At 41.8% G+C, this 10008-nt stretch overlaps 2 protein-coding genes across 4 annotated transcripts; both read right to left on the bottom strand.

Moving 5' to 3' along the window:
* cbx3a (chromobox homolog 3a (HP1 gamma homolog, Drosophila)) lies at window positions 1-2920 on the bottom strand. Of its 3 annotated transcripts, none has more exons than XM_070921394.1 (5): window positions 2852-2920; window positions 1768-1921; window positions 1387-1543; window positions 954-1048; window positions 1-640 (listed from the first exon to the last, which is right to left on the bottom strand). In XM_070921394.1, the coding sequence occupies exons 2-5, from the start codon at window positions 1911-1913 to the stop codon at window positions 514-516; spliced, it is 525 nt and encodes a 174-aa protein (XP_070777495.1). In that variant the 5' UTR covers window positions 1914-1921; window positions 2852-2920; the 3' UTR covers window positions 1-513. The 3 variants fall into 3 exon arrangements, with proteins under 3 accessions (XP_070777495.1, XP_070777496.1, XP_070777494.1); XM_070921395.1 differs by lacking the exon at window positions 2852-2920 and adding an exon at window positions 2669-2837 and having other exon boundaries at window positions 1390-1543; XM_070921393.1 differs by lacking the exon at window positions 2852-2920 and adding an exon at window positions 2669-2836.
* A 1240-nt stretch (window positions 2921-4160) lies between these two features.
* On the bottom strand, window positions 4161-9063 carry nfe2l3 (nfe2 like bZIP transcription factor 3). The gene is made up of 5 exons (XM_070922071.1): window positions 8548-9063; window positions 6826-6906; window positions 6275-6388; window positions 5586-6063; window positions 4161-5467 (listed from the first exon to the last, which is right to left on the bottom strand). Exons 1-5 carry the CDS (start codon window positions 9061-9063, stop codon window positions 4695-4697), a joined length of 1962 nt encoding a protein of 653 aa, XP_070778172.1. The 3' UTR covers window positions 4161-4694.
* Window positions 9064-10008: the final 945 nt, after the last annotated feature.

The raw sequence follows: 10008 nt of genomic DNA on the forward strand, positions 1-10008 counted from the left end.
GGAATTTGGTCACTTAAAACCTTTATTAGAACTTCAAATAATATTTACAGGCAGAGTATACAAAATGCACTTTTAGAACATTAGCACTAGTGTGGAAACAAAAATCAGAATCTTACATGAGATTGACATGGTGAAACAAGAGGTGGTTGAAAGCTTAACAGACCAAATTAACCATTTAGAATTTCCTAAATCTGACCAGGTATGAACATGGGCAGTGATGGGTTCTATCAAAGAGTATGGTTTCTAAACTGCCATCACATAAATCATAATGATACTGGAAGACTTCAATATACATCACAACACCACCACCTGTTCTCTCACCATCAGTTCAGCTAATATGTACAACAACATCGCTCTCCCTCTCCTTGACTGCCACAGAATGCGAGGGTTGAAACATCTTCAAAAAGTAACTAAGATAGCTAAAACTAGAAGGCAAGCCAGAGGAGAAAAAAGTCAGTCCTGAGGAAAAGGGCGTAGGTGGTGCAAGGGGACTGCAGGGACCAAAGGGAAGTACTACTGAGCTTCATCCTCTGGACAGGAATGCCATGTCAGTCTCTCCTCATAGAAGGAAATGACCACCTGAGGGCAGCGAGTGTTGGCCTCACGGGCTGGGACCAAATCTGCTTCATCTGAGTCTTTCCTAAAGAAAAACATAGAAAAGGAGGAAGAAAAACATTATAGCCACTGTGGACCCTCGTCTACTACAAATCTGTTCATTTCTACCTCAGGTTAAAGGTTAAAACTGGAGGTAAAATCTGTTACAGCAGCCGTACCTGGCTGAATGTACATTTTATTGATCTCTGAGGGATACCACAAAGCAAAAAGTATCATCACAGGTACTGATGGACTTACTGGTGGGAGTATTAAATGTTTCAAGTGCAAAAAAGAAAATCAAAAAGAATAATAGTTTGAGCTGTTTGCACATGAAGAGGATTATTTCATTCTGTACTCACCATTTCATCAAGAACATCAACTCCCCACTACTGTCTGTTGCTCCAATGATTCGCTCTGGGTCAAGGTTCCTTGCAAAGCCACGTGGTTTCTCAGCCTATAAGTGGCGACAACAGAACACATAAGCATATGTGGAAACTGGAGCAATGATTCACAATTTTTTCTCCGAATGATATAGGATAACTTTGAGTCACTCCAGGTAGCTGCAGCATTTAAATAACAGCTCTTACTTGAATATATATTAAATATATATCATGTAACAATGGTGTTTTAACATTATTTGGTTGGCCTAAACAATAAAAGGTAGTGTTTACATTTTTCTGAATCATGAGAAATTACCCTCATGTGAATGATTCCCACTGCTAAATTGAATAGGTGTCATCTCTCACGTCCAATGCTGGTTGGAGAGGTATGTGAAACTATTAGTGAACTCACCACATCTTTCTTCTTGGCTTCTGTCTCTGGCTCCTCTGTTGATGCCTTCCTCTTAACGGGAGCAGGCTTCTCCTTAACGTTCTTCTGTGCTTCCAAAAACCCTGAAATCAGCTCTGGACAATCCAGGTTCTCCTCTGGCTCCCAGGTATTGTCCGCACTAAATGAGCAGGAAGAGGGTCAACATTTGCATCCCAAAACATCCCTCGACACAGATTTCCAACGATACTGATGCAAACAACATGGTTAACTTTAAAAACTAGCTTGTATGCAGAATGGCAGCTTATTCGTGCAACCAAAATGGTTATGGACAAAAGCATAGCACAACCCCATACCAGGGAAGCACTTCCAGCTCAGCGGGGGCAGGTGTCCCAGGCAACTCACTCTGTAAATCCTTTCCACTTCAGGAAGAATTCTACTTTCCCATTGACAATACGTTGGTCGAGTACTTTTTCCACAACAAATTCCTCTGGTTCCTCCTGCGTCTCCTGCGAATCCTTCTTACCCTTGGTATTCTGCTTCTTGCCCATGTTGTGCACTAAAAACGAGAGGGGGTGTGAGAACTTCACCCGTTTATGGGTTTTTGCAATTCCACCCAAACATTTCACATGAATATGCTGAAAGCTACTGCTCTTAACTTAATTATGTTGTAGGGAAGAAAAACAAGACATCATCCCAATAACAGCCATCATGTCCATTATCAGCCACAGAGGAAGGGGCCGTAAACAACCTCATTATGATAGCTGATGTTATTCTAACTAAGAAGTACCCGGTGACGAATATGGCAACGCGTAAGCAAAAATATAATGCAAATCAAGTTAGCTGCGCGTTGTGCAAAACTACTCAAAGCTAACGTTAGTCAAATCACGAGATGGCGATATGTAGGTTAATGTTAGCTAGCGTGCTAACTGGAACGTTAGCTTATAATATTTCAGGCCTGGGTGGTAGAGATAGTCATTGACTATACTGTGCCACCTGCAATGCAATTAAGACTCGTGCTGTGAAGAAACAAGCTAACGCACAACTTCGTGACGTTACATTAGCTATTTCAATATTTAAATTAACGTTACCGCCTGGTTCGCTATGATAAAAAAAAAAAAAGGCCCGAGGATACAACTAAATACTGGAAGGCACTTCTACTTTTAGCTTGGTGATGTTAATGTAGTCAAAACATTGCAATATACTGTGAGATACGTTAGCATACACTGACAATGCACTGATGTAAGCATGCTTAAACAGTATAGCTAGCTAACACTGTTGGGGTAACGTAAACGTTATGGCTCACTCTTTCTGTGCAAATTGTGTTGCCTGCTACAGGGTCCAACTAGTGAGACAAAGCTACGGTTAGCTTGTCTGGATCGACCAACCGACTGAACGGTAAATGTTGCACGATGCACCGTTCAAAATAAATTATTTGTGCATACGCTCCCTAAAAACAACAGAAATAGCTTCAATGACGCCTTCTTACCACGCGGTCAGCCTTTGCTTTATCTCTTTGCTGTAACACTGTAGGTCGGGCGCCAAAAGCCAATCGTGAGTCTTTTACGGAAGCCTGCGAGGAAAACGCGCTTCGCTTTTTACCTTTGTGCCTAGTGGCTAGGTACCATTTAGTTTCAACACTCCGTCCTTCAAAGACCTTGGTAGAATATACCTATTCGAAGCCGCAAGTGTGGTTTAAAAATAAAGTTCATGTTGCCATCAAAAAGTATAATTTAGCTTGCAGATGTCATTGATGCTGGCTATTCAAACAGGGGTAGTTATGATCCTAAAACAGTGGCACAAGAGAGACAGTCAGTTTATATTTTTCTTTTTTTTTTCCAGAAAAAAAAACAATGTTTGCAAAAGCATTTCAAATTCCCTAAGCAAAATCATACTATCAACATTCAAAAATCGTCATGCAATCAAAAACATTTGCTCCAGCAACAACAAAAAAAAACACAACAAATTTATAAATTTATACAAACAGCAACATAAACTCTTGGTCAAGCCAGAAAATTAAATACAAATGTGTGAAGAACTAGGAAAGAAAATACTTAATGAGTCACAGGAGTAACTATTTTATGCACCCTTCTCCATTTAATTCACTCACTCATCTGACTGTATTAAACGGTGTGCCCAAAAATAAGATGGCAACTTCTTATTGCAATACTTAATTCAACTCTCAGATAATCTCAAGTATATCAAAAGCAACATCCTATTAAATAGAGTTGGTGATTGTGTTTTTTTTTTTCAGAAATGGGATGGTTTCCCAATTAGGGCCATTTCATAATGAATAATTTGTACTTACACTTACAGTGCACTTACATTTTTTTTATTCATCCAAAATCTAACAAACTAAGGTGTGAGGTAGAATATAATCTTGCCAAAAACTCTTAATTGGAATGAAAGGGTTGAGCAAAATTGTGCTTGAAACTAATTATTCAATATCAATTTAAAACATAACATGGTAGCCTCTCAAAACGTATTTTTGTCATGACAATGTGCATCTGTGGATCATGTACACACACAATATCCAAACACTTGTCCAATGCAAATTAAGGCCTTGTCAGTTTAATCATTGGTATATCGTATGCCTTCAAGACACATAAGGAAAAGAATTATTATATTTTTTTACATTTCAGTTCAAATTTCTACTGAACAGCACATGCCCTCAAATACCGGAAACAAATCTGTAAACTTTAGAAAGGTAATGTTCCAATATTCTCACCACTTTGAGATAAACTTACCATTATGAAAAAGAGATACTGTCCTCGACGGTCTCATGATGCATATAAGCATTTCAGGAACCACAGAAACTTTAATAAATACAATGTTTAACCTCCTCCTTATACTGAACAGGTTTACATTGAGAGGCAAGATTACATGGAAACAAACAAACAAACAGAATCCTCCTCCTACATCTCTATCCAGTAACTGTTACAATGCTGGCCATGTTGACTTTTAGACATGTCTGGTTGTCTACGCTTGTCTGTAAAAAGGGTAAGACTCAATGACTTTAATGTTAACAGGCACAAAGAGAGACTGGTAGCATCGCCAGCAGCTTAGCTGTTGCCTTAAACTGCCCTGGGTGCCTTGTCCATCTTTAAGCAAAGAATGTCCAGTGTGTAAGCTACATTTTTCCCATGAGAAATTATATTTACAGAGATTTTTGTTCTGAGTTCCTTTTGTTTTTGCAGCTTTTGCCGATTTAGGCTCCCAACAGCGGTGAATCCACACACACGTATACAAAAGAGGAGATCCCAAAACCAGAGTCAGGCAAGTAAGAAATATCCAAAAACCTAAAAGCTCAAGTCTCATCTGGCAATACTGCATCATTGCTTTTTCTCCTTCTTTCTCTTGTCTGTTTTGTTGCCAGTTGATGTGGAGACAACAGGCCGTCTTACAGGCTGAACTACAACTCTCCCGTTAGCCCCGCACTGCAGGGTGAATCTTTCTGGGTTCAGGGGCTGTCCTGAATCATCCCTTAGCCGGGCCAGGACGTCTCTGGTCAGCTGTTTTATTTGCTGGCCAACAGCACCCATTGTTTTGGCTGTAAGCTGTTTCTCCCTCAGTAACCTGTCTCTCTGAGCTTGCAATCTTTCCACCTCCTCCTGGAGCCCTGTGATGGCATCTAGTTTGCGCTTCCGGCAGTTTTGTGCTGCCAGTTTGTTCTTCCCCCGCCTGCGGATGTCCCTCAGGAGGGTCACTTGCTCAGGGGAGAAGCCGTGACCGTCAAGGACCTCCAGGAACTCCTCCACTGGCATGTTGACAATCTGCAAGACAGAGAACGGAATAAACATGGCACGGGCGCGCAGCTCATCCCGACTCATCTCCCTCTCGTCCAAACTTGGCCCATCCTCATCATCGCTGAGAGGCTCCTCTTTGATACCTTTGTGGGGAAGTGTTACTGATGGCTGGTTGAAGAAAGCAGGAGAGGAGTAGCTGTGGTCATGCCACACACTCTCACTCAGATCAATGGGTGACCACGTTGTGGTGTAGTCCATGATGCCTTTTGAGGGGACTGAATCCACCTCACTGCTGTAGCCTGTAGCTCCACACTCATCCTCACAATATGAACTGGATGACGATGACATCTCAGATGAGCCTGGATGAGTGAGGAGTTAATTATTGTATTAGTATGTATAATGAACAATTTCTTGGTTTTACAAACCATGGCAATAAAGACATGTAAACTACAAGTATTTGTAGAGATTTGAACCAACCTGGGGAGACTGGACCTCCAGAGCTGCTCTCCAAGGAGAGCCCGGAGTCTGAGTCCAAGTCCTCAAGGACCTGTGGGTCTATGCTCTCCAGACAGCCCATCAGCTGGGTGTCCATATTGTCCAGGCCTTCCAAACCTAGCTGATTGATCTGGTCAAACACTGCCTCATCCAGACAGCCACCCAGTGCACTATGTGGTGACACATTTCCAGTTAAATTACATACTGACGCAAAGGGGAGAGCAGCCAGGCCCACTGCCATCCCTGGTGACGCGTCTGAGTGTGAGGAGCCTGTGGATTCCAGTCGGAAGAGGGTTCTTTGTTGTTGGGTGACTGGCCTGGACTCAGCTCTTTCGGAAGCCACACCAAACGCTCCAGCACTGGTTACCATAGCATCATGCAAACTGACATCCTGACTGATGGCACGGGTGATGTCTGTGTCGAGGTCTGACAGACGTTCAGTAACAAGGGAATCCAAGTCCTACACATGGGACATACGTTTAAATTGAATTTTAGTCTTTGTAATGTTGAAAATCCTCCACAACATGTAGATCATCACGGGACACAAAACTCTCTGTTGTAACATACTCATGGTTACTAGCTTTTGCATCTAAATTACTGTTTGCAAACTGATATTAAGCCTGTAAAATTAATTTCCAGGTGTTTGTAATGAAGATGAGAAGACAACTTACGTCAAGGTCAGTAACAGACAGAGAGAGTAAATTGCTCCAGTGTTGGTCAATATCAATGGTTAGAGGATGGTGCCGTGCTGGATCAGACAGAGTGGTGATTCCTTCGAGCAGACTCTGAAATAGGCACAACATTTTTTTTTTTTTTAATGTAATGTACTAATGAATGCAGAGAATACAGTACTGACAGAGTAAGACATATGTTTTATCTCCAATGTGAATTAAAGTATTTGTGTCAAAGCAAGCTGTATAATTATTAGGAAAAGGAACTGAAACACAAAGTATTTCCCTGTGAGACAAACGGTAATTATTGCGGTCCAACATCCCTATTCTCACACAGATTACCACAACAGCACTGTTATCAGAATGGTGAAATTTGAGAGACGACGTAATGTGATAATTCTGGTTAAAAATAAGTGTAAAGTAATTTTCAACACTATCACAGGACAGTACATTTAATGCAAGCATGATACATATATTGTGACAAATTGACAAACACTGTCGAGTGTACTCTTAAAAGAAAACCTGTACAGTGTGACAAACCAGGATCATACCTCTTGTTCCAGTGTAGAACTGTGAGCCAGCTGAGTGAGTGGGGCAGGTTCTTCCTCCTCTTTAACTTTGATATCATCCTCCTGGTAGGGCAAAAAAGGCAGATGGAGAGAAAAGGAAGATGGAATTGGGAAACAGGAGAGTGAGAGGATTCAGGACAGAAGAGAAAGGAAAAAATAAAAAGTTGTTAGCTGACATCCAAAGACCTTAAAGACAATTACATACAATATGGCCATCGCAGATAACAAGTAGTTGTTGGAACAGATATCAACTGGACAGACTAAATTTAACTTTCTTTCATCGTCTTGCCAACTGCGGTCAGGGCCTTTCATGACGAATTAGAAATGTGTGAGCTGGTGCATTTGTGTATATAAGTAGGGTTAAGTATCTTTCAATATACTAACAGTTAGGCTAATTACTCTCAGAGATGACCTAACCCTGCTAGATGTTCTAAGACACTCCGATACACCAAGTACAGCATTTAATGTAGGTCACCAGCTGTCTGCCATAGACACAATATTCTTGATATCTCCAAACACAGACAAAAAATAATTTTCCGTGCCCCAAGTGATAAGGGGGCGCATTCTCACCAGTTCCAAAAAGAGAATGATTGCTAAATCCGTTTTTACGTTAATGCTAGAGGCAATAATATGACAAGCTGTACTCCACACCTGCCCAGTTCTGCCCAAGCTCCGTCTGAGCTTGTCAGCTTTTCCAGCTTCAAATGTGCTGTACTCCTCTCCTTTGAAACATTGTACTTCCAAAAACCACAACACCTTACCCTACAAACAGTTAAGCTATTAATTATTTTACAAATGAAGAGTGTAAAGATGTGTCAACACCACATTATCCATGTGAACAAGAACCCTGGGAGGGGGCAGTGTTCAAGTATGGACCACCACTTTTGTGTAAGCAAACAGGGTGTGGGTCTAAGCCTCACTTCTCCACCTCTCAGGGCCCACAGCTGGCGGCTGAGTCTAAAGAAAGGGGATATAGTTACACAAATGGCGACATCAATTGCCCTCAGGACATAACATCCACCAAGCAGCTGTTTCTACACTTAGCTAGAAAGACTTGATCACTGGGAGAATTGAATATAAGGTGTGTGTGTGCATGATTAGGGTTAATAGCAGTCACAGATTACAGATGGCATTTTCACATAATATGAAACAACACATATTTTCAATCAACAACAAGTAGTGAGTGAAACTCTTGGCCAATCGTAGTTTTACAGCTGCATGGTCACCCAATACATTGGTCTTATTAGGGTCTTATTTGTGAAGTTAATTCTATTGTCCTGACTATTCAGGGAGGGCTTAATGTGACAATAGTGAAGGGTGACAGGTGTAGCAGACGTTAATCACTGAACTGCAATTTGTGACCCAGGAGTGGTAGAGCTATACAAAGTGAATGCACATGTCTGGTTATGCAAACAAGTTATCACATTATGTTGTCTTGTTTGGTGGCGCACCAGGAAATGTTACAACATAATAAGTTACTTGTGGGATGGACACTCCTCATTGTATAACGTGGGTTAGTGCTGCTAGCAAGCTAATGATAGCATTAGCTGCTCTATTAAGCACTGAGGACGTTTTAACTCTGATTCATCACCTCAGTTAGTCAAGTACTTTATCTGATCAGCCAACCGTCTCGGTCTTATAGCTTAGTTCGTCTGTCTGTCTGTTTAACTTGTTACATGTTACATCACACACACTCACACTTGCCTCTTTAAGAAACCCGCAGGCTCCAGCGTTACAAGGCCCTTGTCGGAGTTCAGGGGTTGTTTGGCACACCTCTTGGCCACTGTCAGGCAGGTGCTCACTGTCATCCCTGGCTTCGTCTCCGGGGCTTTCTAACCCTGAGTTGGTGTCAGTGTTGTTGCTGGTTGAAGGCCCACAGTCAGCCTTGTCAGTGGCAGACACTTGGTGTACCAGCCATGCGTTCAACTGTGTGGGGAACCGCGGGGAGCCGAGTGTCCTCACCTCGTCTAGTAGTCGACGACTTGCAAAGAAATAGTCCAACTCGGGACATTTTGGGTGCACACTGTATCCGTCAAGAGTGTCTCTCAAATTATGAAAGGGTGTCTGGGTGTAGGCTGAGCTAGGACCCAAGTTAATCTCTATCAGAGGCGTATAATAGCCGCTTAAGTAGCTGTCGATATCCACACGAACTCCAATCAAACTGAGTAAGATCGTTAACTGAATCAGGCCGTCTGTGAAGTATTTTTTCGCGATTTGCATTTTCTAAATACTTTCAGAACAGCAGATAATTACGAAATCCTGACCAAACAGTTCCTCTTTCCCGAATGGACAAAGGGAAAAGCCTAACAAAAGAGCACGCCTTCCCCTGTCAGACAAAGAGGTCCGCCTGTACCGGCGAAATCGTTAGATAGCTATGCTAGCTGTTAGCAGTTCGCTATCAGCTTCAATTACCGGTTAACGGGAACCTCTGCGCAAACATAGCGAAAATGTCTCTTCGGTCCTTTATAGTGGAGAAATTATTCGTCGGCGACACCTAGCTATCAAAACCTTCCGGACGTTTCTAATTAAACAGAAATTGAAACATCTGAAAGGCTAAATGCTGTCACCGCAGAGTGGTGCTACTGGGGAAACTTCGTTTCAGGTTTTGCATAACTCATGTAGATTGGACCAAAGCGTTCACCGCAACAGAATGTGATTGGACACGATGAATGTCAGTTAGAATTTTGACCAATGAGAGCAAGTAACTACCGACAGACCCCACCCTGTTTATAACTACACACATTATTTACAGGAATAATAGCAGAAACCAAACTGATATCACTCCAGGAATACTCATATTCATCAATATTGTTCGTTGTAGTATTCATTTCCAACATTCAAAGGTTCATTGACTCCATAGGTATTTCTCAGGAGCATGGTCAGGCTCCAGTTCCGGTATGTGTGTGCTACTGACCTGCATTTGTCCCATGTTTGGCCTACTGGTAAGTGGCTGAATTACAGTCTGAACTTGTTCAACTGTGACTATAAACCCCTATCACAGGGGAGTGCCAACAGCAGAACCCTGCCTTCAACAAAACACCTTACCCACTGCACATCTAAAACAATCAGCTCATGCTATATTCATGGAAATTGGTGAAAAGTAAGAAGTAATGTAGACTATTTTAGTACATAGCCTAGTCACTATCCAGATTTTCTTTCAAAACA

Source organism: Enoplosus armatus, chromosome 16 (genome assembly GCF_043641665.1).
Source record: "Enoplosus armatus isolate fEnoArm2 chromosome 16, fEnoArm2.hap1, whole genome shotgun sequence".
Taxonomy (NCBI): Eukaryota; Metazoa; Chordata; class Actinopteri; order Centrarchiformes; family Enoplosidae; genus Enoplosus; species Enoplosus armatus.